Source organism: Oncorhynchus mykiss, chromosome 29, assembly GCF_057628025.1.
Source record: "Oncorhynchus mykiss isolate SJ-2025 chromosome 29, ASM5762802v1, whole genome shotgun sequence".
NCBI lineage: Eukaryota > Metazoa > Chordata > Actinopteri > Salmoniformes > Salmonidae > Oncorhynchus > Oncorhynchus mykiss.
Genome location: NC_143050.1, coordinates 14453982 through 14466991, shown reverse-complemented (window position 1 = coordinate 14466991; position 13010 = coordinate 14453982). Strand labels below are relative to the sequence as shown.

The window sequence follows — 13010 nt, the reverse complement described above, 5'->3', positions numbered from 1 at the left end:
GTTTACACTGCCCCTCATCTCCTCCTCCATGTGTTTACACTGCCCCTCATCCCCTCCTCCATACGTTTACACTGCCCCTCATCCCCTCCTCCATACGTTTACACTGCCCCTCATCTCCTCCTCCATGTGTTTACACTGCCCCTCATCTCCTCCTCCATGTGTTTACACTGCCCCTCATCCCCTCCCCCATACCTTTACACTGCCCCTCATCTCCTCCTCCATGTGTTTACACTGCCCCTCATCTCCTCCTCCATGTGTTTACACTGCCCCTCATCTCCTCCTCCATGTGTTTACACTGCCCCTCATCTCCTCCTCCATACGTTTACACTGCCCCTCATCTCCTCCTCCATGTGTTTACACTGCCCCTCATCCCCTCCTCCATACGTTTACACTGCCCCTCATCTCCTCCTCCATGTGTTTACACTGCCCCTCATCTCCTCCTCCATACGTTTACACTGCCCCTCATCTCCTCCTCCATACGTTTACACTGCCCCTCATCTCCTCCTCCATGTGTTTACACTGCCCCTCATCTCCTCCTCCATACGTTTACACTGCCCCTCATCTCCTCCTCCATGTGTTTACACTGCCCCTCATCCCCTCCTCCATACGTTTACACTGCCCCTCATCCCCTCCTCCATGTGTTTACACTGCCCCTCATCTCCTCCTCCACACACTTCAACAAATAAAATCAAGACATAAGCCTTAATCTTTCTCCATTTGAGCTGTGAAACCCCCAGGCTGCCTCTGAAATGGCACCCTATTCCCCATATAATGAACTATGCCATTTCAGAAGCAGCCCTGGTTCCCCACCATCACCCAGCCTCCTGTATGTTCTGTGAGTTAGTGAGCCCTGATGCAACACTGGAGTCAGAGGTAACGTTCAGAAGTGAAGGGCAGGGGAGAGGGCTGCTCTGTCCCTGAATCACACCACTCTGACACATCTGAGAGGATAGCTGCCCTTTCCTCCCAACACAGCCACAGTCCGAGTGAGGGATAGGGAGAAAAATATGATTCACTGTATTCAGACTGTATTCAGACACATAGAGTGGGTGGGCAGGACAATGGTTTGTCTTTGTATTCCTGCTAGGTCATTTAACATTCCCTTGCACAAAAGGTTGTTTGTGTGACATGAATTGTTAATGATCTTAAGTTTTTTAATCCTTTTATAATTGTTGGTGTTATAAATGCCACTCGTAAATGTAGTTAAGTCTGGTCTCTGGTGTCTGATAGATCATTTGCATTAGTGCTGCATTGCAACATGTTATCCAGCCCGTCGTCGCACCTCTCCTCTCAGAGACAGAGAATTATCCAGCTCAAAGCCGGTCTGGAGAGGGTCTTCTCTGGACTGTAAACAGAACTGGTTGGGCTCATTACTCTCCGCTGTTTTCTCCACACATATCTTTCTGCCCTCTAAGCCTCAGCTTCATCCCTGTTGTCTAGCTAGGAGGAGAGATGTTTGATGGTGCTGGGCTTCGTGCTTGGTCTGACCTGGAGCCTTCTGTGTGGAGATACCTCAGGCTAGCAACAAGTAAATATAGTTTTATATCCATAACATAACAAATGCAAAGGATTGTTGATGTGTTGGTTTCAGTCCTTCTGCTGTAACCCCTATCTGCACTCTATATATTCAGTGTCTTTGATTCTGCAATCGATTGGTATCAATGACCCCTGTTTTTGATTCGGGTGTGTTACCAAGTTATTTGTAGATAAATAAACTGAGGCGGTCACAAGGCCTTTTCTTTTTTCAAGTGGCGATTCAACATGCAAGGGTCCTGGGCTGTTTCATTATCCTCAAGAGCTGTGAGATTTGTGTTCCGCAGGACATAATGCCTCCACCCAAACTGGCCACAGCAATTCAGCAGGTAATCCTAAGGCAATTAGCTTCTTTGATTCTGCAGTTGCTTTCCTGGAGGCAGACATACACTGATTTGTCTGAAAAGACATGCAGTCTTTAGCACTTTCTGGTTTGGTTGATGAGAGAGATGAATAGAACTGTTTTTAATCAAGATGATTTGATTCAGTTTATTAGATGGAGCGGTGAGGGGAACTTGGAACTACGGCATCACGCTGGCTTATTGACTATAATTGTGTTAATTGAAAGTGGGTATTTTTTTATTATATTAAAGGATCAATCTGCAGTTCCTACATCCATTGTTGCACTTAGAAATGATTGATATGTACCCATTGATTCTTGAAAAATATAGTGTATAAATGCCTCATGAGCTTAGTTCAACTGCCGTACCCCATCAGAACCCCAAATATAGTTGTTTGTAAACAAAGTAAATGTAAACAGACACTAAATAGCTTCAAAACATGGTTAACTTTACATTTCATATTATGGATGGTGAGTCATATTTCTATGAACTTGAGAGTGTTTGCATTGGTCCAGCCCCAACCTTTAGCTTTTTACTGAAGTAATAGGGAAAACAGTTTATTATTGTGTGTACTGTTGTTCTCAACAATTGTTTTCATGTTGATATTGTCATTTTGGTGCATACGTGAAAGGGGAATGTTTCACCTTCCTCTTATATCTATTTTTATCTATCTATTAGCAGATAACTGACGGGACTTGACTGTTATTCTCATTTATGCAAGAGAATTGCTGTTGGAATTTACATTCAAGGACACAGAAGCACTGGAAAGTGACAACAGCAGGGCCATCCTGATGAAGCTAATCTGAGAGCACTGCACATTTGAGACTTTCTCCCTTATGTCACCCAGTGTTTCTGACGTTTGAGAAAAGTTACAGCACACAATGGTAATCTTGCTAAAAATACATTTCATATTTGATTAGATGCACCAAAATGAACACAGCAATCTGCTCTCTCTCCCCTCTCTCGCTGTCTCTCTCATATCTCTCTCTCTCGCTCTTTCTCTCTCTCCGTCAACATACTATCCATAGTGATATCAACGAAGCTTCCAAACCCTATTGATGTGATCGAGAAGCCCAGAGTCTCATCCTACCCTCCAAGCCTCCATTGCTCTCTAACTAAAGCAACCTTTCCTCCCGTGCCTCTCTGGGTTCTCTTCTGTGTCTGCCAGGGGACTAATAAATAATGCATTGCAATAGTCTCTCTCTCTCTCTCTCTCTCTCTCTCTCTCTCTGTCATATTTTAATCATTTGTTTTAATGTCATTATTTAATTATTTGATTTACATAGCTTCAGAACATAAAAAACATACATTTATATAATAACATGAGTTATTATATACTCAACAAAAATATAAACGCAAAATGCAACAATTTCAAAGATTTTACTGAGTTACAGTTCATATGAGGAAATCAGTCAATTTAAATAAATTCATTAGGTCCTAATCTATGGTTTTCACATGACTGGGAATACAGATATGCATCTGTTGGTCACAGATACCTTAAAAAAATGGGCCTCACAATGGGCCTCAGGATCTCATCACGGTATTTCTGTCCATTCAAATTGCCATAGATAAAATGCAATTGTGTACATTGTCCATAGCGTATGCCTGCTCATGCCATAACCCCACCGCCACCTTGTGGCACTGTGTTCACAACAGTGACATCAGGAAACCGCTCGCCCACATGACGCCATACACGTGGTCTGCGGTTCTGAGGCCGGTTGGAAGTACTGCCAAATTTTCTAGGTGGTTTATGGTAGAGAAATGAACATGCAATTATCCCTCAACAGCTCTGGTGGACATTCCTGCCATGCCAATTGCACACTTCCTCAAACTTGCACCATCTGTGGCATTGTGTTGTGTGACAAAAATTATAATTTTGGTGTCCTTTTATTGTCCCCAGCACAAGGTGCACCTATGTGATGATCATGCTGTTTAATCAACTTCTTGATATGCCACACCTGTTACTGAGAAATGCTCAGTAACAGGGATGTAAACAAATTTGTGCAAACATTTCAGAGAAATCAGCTTTTTGTGCGTGTGGAACATTTCTGGGATCTTTTATTTCAGCTCATGAAACATGGGACCAACACTTTACATGTTGGGTTTATATTTCTGTTCAGTGTAAATTGATAAAGCTTCAATTTTTATAATGTATTATGTTATGTCATTATTTTGGTTATATGATTACGCAACTTCAGTAGATTAGAAAGCTCCAGCGGCAGGAGTTTTAATATGATGCTACGCTGTCAATGATCTTTTATTTCTCTCCAAATAACATCGTCTTCTTGTGTGTGTTCCAGAGCAATGGGACACTGAGGAAGATGGCGCTTGCACCTGTTTCTGCTTGGCTCTGTGCCTAGCTAACTCCTGGAGACTGGACTGGACTGGACTGCAGCTGGAAGGAGGCCAGGATATTTGGTTTATGAGGGAGGGAAAGAGGAACAGAGAACCTTGAATTAGTTTTGTATTTTTTCTGACCCATATGCTAGTTCCTAGATTCCTAAACCTAGGCTATATGCTAGTTCCTAGATTCCTAAACCTAGGCTATGTGCTAGTTCCAAAATTCCCCAGTGTAGGCTACAGTATGTGCTAGTTCCTAGACTCTTAAATGTTTATTGCTAGTACCTAGATTCTTAAATATTTAGTGCTAGTTCCTAGATTCTTAAATGTTTAGTGCTAGTTCCTAGATTCTTAAATGTTTAGTGCTAGTTCCTAGATTCTTAAATGTTTAGTGCTAGTTCCTAGATTCTTAAATGTTTAGTGCTAGTTCCTAGATTCTTAAATGTTTAGTGCTAGTTCCTAGATTCTTAAATGTTTAGTGCTAGTTCCTAGACTCTTAAATGTTTAGTGCTAGTTCCTAGATTCTTAAATGTTTAGTGCTAGTTCCTAGACTCTTAAATGTTTAGTGCTAGTTCCTAGATTCTTAAATGTTTAGTGCTAGTTCCTAGATTCTTAAATGTTTAGTGCTAGTTCCTAGATTCTTAAATGTTTAGTGCTAGTTCCTAGATTCTTAAATGTTTAGTGCTAGTTCCTAGATTCTTAAATATTTAGTGCTAGTTCCTAGATTCTTAAATGTTTAGTGCTCGTTCCTAGACTCTTAAATGTTTAGTGCTAGTTCCTAGATTCCAAAACATATGGATTCTATGATATCACCAGAACGTTATGGTAGCCGCTTCTCTGGATAACAGGTGACACAATTCCCAATTTTTCCACTCAATGGAGAGGCTAAGAAGAGAATCAGGATAGAGAGGCAAAGCTAAAGAGAAGAATTTGAATCGTATTATTGCTGTACACTTTAGGGAAAACACAACAACAGTGTAGACTGGAGATCATTTCGGCCTCTCTCCCAGCGGTAGTGGATTAAAAGCAACGAGACATAGTTTGAGGGATTAGGGTCAGAAGTGGAAGATGATAAGCAGACAGGGGAGGTGTGAAGTTCGGGCCGTGTGGCCCCTGCTATTGACTGGGCTGCTGTTGACAGTCATGGCCACGGCCTTGGAGTACGAGGGAGTCCCTGGTCAGTGGGCACGGTACGGCCGCTGGGAAGCCAAGGCCACAGGCCAGCTGAGCTTCGCTCTGAAGACCAACATCAGCAAGGCCCTGGTGCTCTACCTGGACGACGGAGGGAACTGTGACTTCCTGGAGCTTCTGATTGCAGACGGCCGGCTGCATCTTCGCTTCACCATCCACTGTGCAGAGCCGGCCTCCCTGCACACGGAGACTCGTGTCAACGACCAGCGCTGGCACCGCGTGCTGCTCACCCGTAACTACAGAGAGACCAGCCTGGTGGTAGACAACGAGGACAAGGTGGCCGAGGTCAAGTCCAAGAGAAGTGAGATGGTGGTGGCCAGTGACCTTTACGTAGGTGGCATTTCTCCAGATGTTCGCCTATCTGCCCTCACGTCCAGCACCGTCAAATACGAGCCACCCTTCCAGGGCCTGATCACCAACCTAAAGCTGGGGGAGACCCTCCCCGTGCTCCTGGATGGCCAGGGTGTTCAGAATGATTTGGAATACCTGTGCATTAAACAGAACCCCTGCAGCAACAGAGGCCTCTGCTCCATCCACCAGGGAGAGGTCCTCTGTGACTGCACCGACACTGGATACAAGGGAAACTACTGCCATGAAGGTGAGCCAAATACAAAATGAGCTGAATGAGTTTTTGGAAAGGGCCTGTTTTTCCATTTGAATGCCTTAGCAGTAAAACCGATTGCTTTGTGAAGTTAAATGATGGTTTTTGAGGGATTCCTTCGGGGTTTACTTGTAATTCTGAGCCATTATCTGAACAGATTTTCATTTTAATAAATTATTTGTGGGAGAGTTGTGTTTATCTACATTTCAGCACAGCTTGATGCTCTGTTTCTGAATGCTTAGGGGGTTTGACTGAGATTGTTGGATAGGCGGTTGATTATGATGAGGTTTTGTCTGAGTTTAGCTAGGCCCACGTAACTCATTTGTGGATGACTGTTTCATGGCTAAAGGGAAATAAGCAAATCTACAAGCCTCCACCCAGACATTTTGTTCTACTGCTACCATTCTCATATACTGCAGGGTGGAAACCTCATGCTAGTAGAAGTCACCTACTGAGTGTAAGGGAATGTTTTCATAGAAATAAAAAGTTGACTAGTTCTGATCCTTTCAGAATGTCAATTAATATCATGTCATTTCATAATTGCGTTACCGTTCATCATTCTAAAACCATGCTGTTACCTGATACTAGATATCTGCTACCATAGGAACAGAATACTTTAGCTTATTGCAACATAATGACATTTCAACAATAGGCTGGATGCTCACCTCAGAGTGATCAATACACCCAGGGCTAACTGGTTCCATGCCCAAGTATAACATGGCCATGGCTGTGATCCACTGCCTGCATCAGGTTTAGACCCTTCCCCCACTACCTCCACACTTCCCTTTGTGTTCTGATCCACAGAGGGCGGCTTCTGTGTGAGCTGATACTGCACCTTTTTTTATTTCTAAATAGAGACATACAGTACAATACCAATGCGGTGTCACACTTTGACTGCATACAATATTTGTCACCTAGAATATAAAATCAGGCAAGCCAAAAGCTATGAGAGAGAGAGAGAGAGAACGAGATAAAAGATAACAAGACATGATAAAAAAAAATATGACTTATAAGAAATGTACAAATAATACATTTGTGACCAACCCACTCGATTCGGTCTTCCGTAGCAAAATTTGAAATTGTGTTTTTTAGATTGGATAAAAGTTGAGACTCTGAGCTAGAAAATGCATACACTACAGTTGAGGAACAATGGGAAAGTAGTTCTGCTTTGAAAGTTAAGGAACTTGTAACCTCACTTTTGAGAAAATTGCCTTTGAATGTTTTGTACACCTACTGGAGACCTCTTTTTTTGTCTACACCCATTCAGCATCGTTCACACCCTCTTAAGCTTTAGCCCCACCCATCTCTTTAAGGGTTGGTCCTAACAACAGCAGTCAAGCACCCAAGCTAACTGGCTAGCTAGCTTGATAGCTACTTTCAGACACAAATGAGAGAACCGCTCACTATGACCATTTTACTCACCCTAACAGAGCTGGTTAGGCTGTTTTTCTGTTATCCAGAGTGTTGGTGACTGCAACTGTGCTGCTGGCAACAATTTACCCTTTTTTGCCAACATTTACTGACACCGGACATATTCAACGGGTTTGAGCATTCGGAAATGTATCAGTTACTCTGCACTCTGGCACACTCAGATGAGAGTGCTCTGAAATCGGAGTATCCCAACTCATAATGTTACTGCCCTTCATGAATCTGCAGGTAGCTAACCAACCAGGTTCAACGTTAGCTAGCTATCTAACATTAGGCTATAAATAGAAAAGCAAATGGCTCTGAGATACGAATAATATTACTACACAGATCATACACGTAACGTTAGCTAGCGATCCAACCAGCTAATGTTAACTAGCTAGTTAACAGTACACTTAACTTGAAATGAAAACGACTTTCTGACAAAATTAGAAACGTGTAATATCTGAAAATGTAGCTAGCTAGACTATCTTACCTGTATACATGGATGGACGCTTCTCCCTCTCTCACGGATGCCATGGTTGCCATTAGTTTGAAGACGTAATCCGGAGACAGGTGTTTTCTCCTTAGCTATCATACTCCAATTCCACTGATTTCAAAACAGTTCTCCAGAAAGTGGAGAGAAACACTTATGCAGTTCTACTATCGCAATATATTTGTTTAAATGCTGCTTTAGAGACGATTACCTACACATACTGACCAGCTCAAATAGACAGAAGCGTGCTAAATGACAGACCAATCTGAACTCCTCTCTCTGCATGTCCAGCCCACTCATTATCTCAGCCAATCATGGCTAGCGGGAAGGTTGCTGACTGGAAGGTTGTGGTTAAACCAATTAGGCTCGTAATTTGACAATTTTATTCATATTTACAGATGGCATACAAGTTTTTTTAGGCACAGGAAAGTTCACATGTTCCAGAAGGTATTTCTGCCAAAAAACATATTTTGATTTTTTTTAAAGTAGGACATACTCCTAGTTTCCTGAAACGAGTCACATATAGTTACAGTTGAAGTCAGAAGTTTACATACACCTTAGCCAAATACATTTCAACTCAGTTTTTCACAATTCCTGATATTTAGTCCTAGTAAAACCTGTCTTAGGTCAGTTAGGGTCACCACTTTATTTTAGGAATGTGAAATGTCAGAATAATAGTAGAGAGAATGATGTATCTTTTATTTCTTTCATCACATTCACAGTAGGTCAGAAGTTTACATAGAACAAATTAGTATTTGGTAGCATTGTCTTTAAATTGTTTCACTTGGGTCAAACGTTTCGGGTAGCCTTCCACAAGCTTCCCACAATAAGTTGGATGAATTTTGGCCCATTCCTCCTGACAGAGCTGGTGTAACTGAGCCAGGTTTGTAGGCCTCCTTGCTCGCACACGCTTTTTCAGTTCTGCCCACACATTTTCTATAGGATTGAGGTCAGGGCTTTGTGATGGCCACTCCAATAACTTGACTTTGTTGTCCTTAAACCATTTTTCATTCCTCATGAGGCCATCTATTTTGTAAAGTGCACCAGTCCCTCCTGCAGCAAAGCACCCCCACAACATGATGCTGCCACCCCCGTGCTTCACGGTTGAGATGGTGTTCTTCGGCTTATAAGCCTCCCCCTTTTTCCTCTAAACTGGCCAAACAGTTCTATTTTTGTTTCATCAAACCAGAAGACATTTTTCCAAAAAGTACGATCTTTGTCCCCATGTGCAGTTGCAAACCGTAGTCTGGCTTTTTTTATGGCGGTTTTGGAGCAGTGGCTTCTTCCTTGCTGATCGGCCTGTCGGGTTATGTTGATGTAGAATTGATTTTACTGTGGACATAGATACTTTTGAACCCGTGTACCCATTTCCTCCAGCATCTTCACAATGATGTCAATTAGCCTATCAGAAGCTTTCGAAGCCATTACATCATTTTCTGGAATGTTCCAAGCTGTTTAAAGGCACAGTCAACTTAGTGTATGTAAACTTCTGACCCACTGGAATTGTGAAATAATATGTCTGTAAACAATTGTTGGAAAAATGACTTGTCATGCACAAAGTAGATGTCCTAACCGACTTGCCAAAACTATAGTTTGTTAACAAGCAATTTGTGGAGTGGTTGTAAAACAAGTTTTAATGACTCCAACCTTAGTGTATGTAAACTTCTGACTTTAACTGTATCTGCTGAATTCTGACAGAGCTTGAGCTTTGAAGGAGCAAAGATTTGGAATTTGTAGCCATTCCAAGACCATGCATCTGTCAAGAAATCACATGGCCACATGGTCATTACTGAGCCTCATTGGCCCAGTCATCTCTCTCAAGTGTATCTGGACTAACCTTTACCCTCAGAGCCAAGAGGAGGGTCAAAGTCGATTACAGCGCTCCTCACCAGAGAGGAGAATTAGGACAGCGACATAAATCAGACTGCTGTACGCACGTCTCCCTCTGACACACGCCTCATTTGCCAGCCAATCCAGGGAATGGGGATACACTCATGTACTCTGATGCAAAGACATGGAGAATCTGTAGGCCTGCTCTGCTCCCATTCAAATCAACTCATTCTGCTATCCATCCCTCTCTGATGCACTGCTGGCCTTGCCCTACTGACATTTGAAACCGTTTTGTGTCTCCTGACATGGAAGCTATGTAGGAAACTCTGTTTTATATTTTTTTACAGTTCCTATTATTTAGTATTCATGCCCCTTGACTTATTCCACATTTTGTGTTATAGCCTGAATTCAAAATGTATTTATATATGGTTTTCTCAACCATCTACACACAATGCCCCATAATGACAAAGTGAAAACATGTTTTACAATTTTCCTCTCTCACATTTATTGAAAATAAAATACAGAAATACATTTTTTACATAAGTATTCACACCCCTGACTGAATACTTTGTAGAAGCACCTTTGGCAGAGATTACAGCTTTGGGTCATTTTTGGGTATGTCTGTATCAGCTTTGAGTCGTTTTGGGTATGTCTGTATCAGCTTTGAGTCATTTTGGGTATGTCTGTATCAGCTTTGAGTCGTTTTGCATATGTCTGTATCAGCTTTGAGTCGTTTTGGGTATGTCTGTATCAGCTTTGAGTCGTTTTGGGCATGTCTGTATCAGCTTTGAGTCGTTTTGGGTATGTCTGTATTAGCTTTGAGTCGTTTTGGGTATGTCTGTATCAGCTTTGAGTCGTTTTGGGCATGTCTGTATCAGCTTTGAGTCGTTTTGGGTATGTCTGTATTAGCTTTGAGTCGTTTTGGGTATGTCTGTATTAGCTTTGAGTCGTTTTGGGTATGTCTGTATCAGCTTTGAGTCGTTTTGGGCATGTCTGTATCAGCTTTGAGTCGTTTTGGGTATGTCTGTATTAGCTTTGAGTCGTTTTGGACATGTCTGTATCAGCTTTGAGTCGTTTTGGGTATGTCTGTATTAGCTTTGAGTCGTTTTGGGTATGTCTGTATCAGCTTTGAGTCGTTTTGGGTATGTCTGTATCAGCTTTGAGTCGTTTTGGGCATGTCTGTATCAGCTTTGCACATCTGGATTTTGGGATTTTCTCCTTTTCTTCCTTGCAGAGTTTCACAAGCTCTGTTAAGTTTGATGGGGAGCGGCGGTGAACAGCAATCTTTAAGCCTTTCCACAGATTTTCAATGGTTTTCAAGTCTGGGCTTTCGCTGTGCCACTAAAGGACTTTCACACACTTGTTCTGAAGCCAATCCAGCATTGTTTTGGCTGTATGCTCGGGGTCATTGTCCTGTTGGAATGTAAATCTTCACCCCAGTCTAAGGTCGTTTGCACTCTGAGGCAGGCTCTCATGAAGGATTGGCCTGTATTTGGCTCCATTCATTGTTCCCTCTATCCTTACCAGTCTCCCAGTCCGTGCCGCTGAAAAGCATCCCCATAGCATGATGCTGCCACCACCATGCCTTATGGTAGGGATGGTGTTAGACGGGTGATGAGCTGTGCCTGGTTTTCTCTAAACATAGTGCTTTGCATTCAGGCCAAATAGTTAATTTGTTGTCTCATCAGACCACATCATCTTTTGCCTAATGCTCTCAGTCTGTCACGTGCCTATTTGCAAACTCCATTTGTGATGTCATTTGCCTTTTTGCTCAGGAGTGGCTTCCATCTGGACACTCTCCCATAAAGTTCAGATTGGTGAAAAGCTGTAGAGACTGTTGTCCTTTTGGCAGGTTCTCCCTTCTCAGTCAAGTAACTCTGTAGTTCTGTTAGAGTGGTCATTGGGTTCTTGGTCACCTATCTGACCAAGGTCCTTCTTGCCCGGTTTGGTTAGACGGCCAGCTCTAGGCAGTTTGGCTAGTTCCATATATTTTCTATTTCCCAATGATGGAGACCACTGTGCTCTCGGAAACTTTCAACACTATAGAAGTTGCTTTATACCCTTCCTCAGATATGCGCCTCATCACAGTTCTCTCAGAGATCTACGGACAGTTCTTTGGACTTCATGGTATAGTTTCTGCTCTGACAAGTACTCTCAACTCTGGGATCTTCTATAGACATTTGTTTCATTAAAAATAAATCATGTCCAAACAACTGAATTGGCCACAAGTGGACTCCAATGAAGTTGTATTGACATCTCAAGGATGATCAAAGGAAATTGGATGCACCTGAGCTCAGTTTGGAGTGCCATAGCAAAGGGGTGTGAATACTTATGTAAATGAGTTATTTATGTATTTCATTTTAATAAATGTGCAAAAGAAATATCTAAAAACATGTTTTCACTTTGTCATTATGGGGTATTGTATGTAAATAGTGAGAGAGAAATCTATTTAATCAATTTTGAATTCAGGCTGTAGCACAACAAAATGTGGAATATGTCAAGGAGTATGAATACTTTCTGAAGGCACTGTATATTATGAGTAGGGGTCTGAGTTTTACACGGATGTAGTATGCACACACTGTTGCTGTTATAGAGGTTACCTGACAGAGCCAATCTTCGGCACTGCAGTCTGAATTGTAGAGAGCAGACATCAGTAGAATACATCATTATGAGGTGTATAAGATGGTTAACAAGTGAACTGTTACCCCAAGGATTAACTTGAAGGGATTTGGAATGTATTGTGTCTTCAAGTAATGTAGTTGGTTGTCCTCACATGGGACACCATTAATGTTGGGCATTGTCCTCACACCAGATGTTTTTTTTTGTCATAGAGTAGCATTTCTTGTTATGTAGCACTTTTATTTTAAAATAGTTATGACAGCAACTTAAACCCATGTCCTGTCTTGCTCTCGCCCGACTGTTCTTAGAGACATGGTTGGGGAAAAAGCAAGCTCTCGAGAGAAGCTTTCCTAGTTCAAACACATATGTGGGTATGTGTATAGCATTCATCTCATCTCAGCTCTTCGGTGTGTCTCAGAAGTCACTTTGAGTTGAATATGTTATCTGTGTCGACACATTGGGTATTGTGTTTGCTCAAGGTCATTCAGTATTAGATACTGTCTTTGTCTGCCTGCAGGAGATGAATCTAAATGTCAATTTTCATTTCAATAAAAAAGCAATTTATTGGAGCATGGAAGGGTTGATTTTACAACCAACAAAGATGACCGAGTTGTTAGTTGTTATAGCCTGACTCCTCTATGGAAAAATGTGTTCA

General features: G+C 42.0%; 1 protein-coding gene across 4 annotated transcripts in view; it reads left to right on the top strand.

Annotated features, from left to right (window-relative positions):
• The window catches only part of nrxn2a (neurexin 2a), a 391484-nt gene that overhangs the window by 56880 nt on the left and 321594 nt on the right, over window positions 1-13010 (top strand). For all 4 annotated transcript variants that reach the window (XM_090226564.1, XM_090226562.1, XM_090226563.1 and 1 more), the window contains exon 2: window positions 4175-6003. In XM_090226564.1, the coding sequence (XP_090082690.1) occupies window positions 5283-6003 (721 nt within the window). In that variant the 5' untranslated portion in view covers window positions 4175-5282. The remainder of the gene's footprint in view (window positions 1-4174; window positions 6004-13010) is intronic.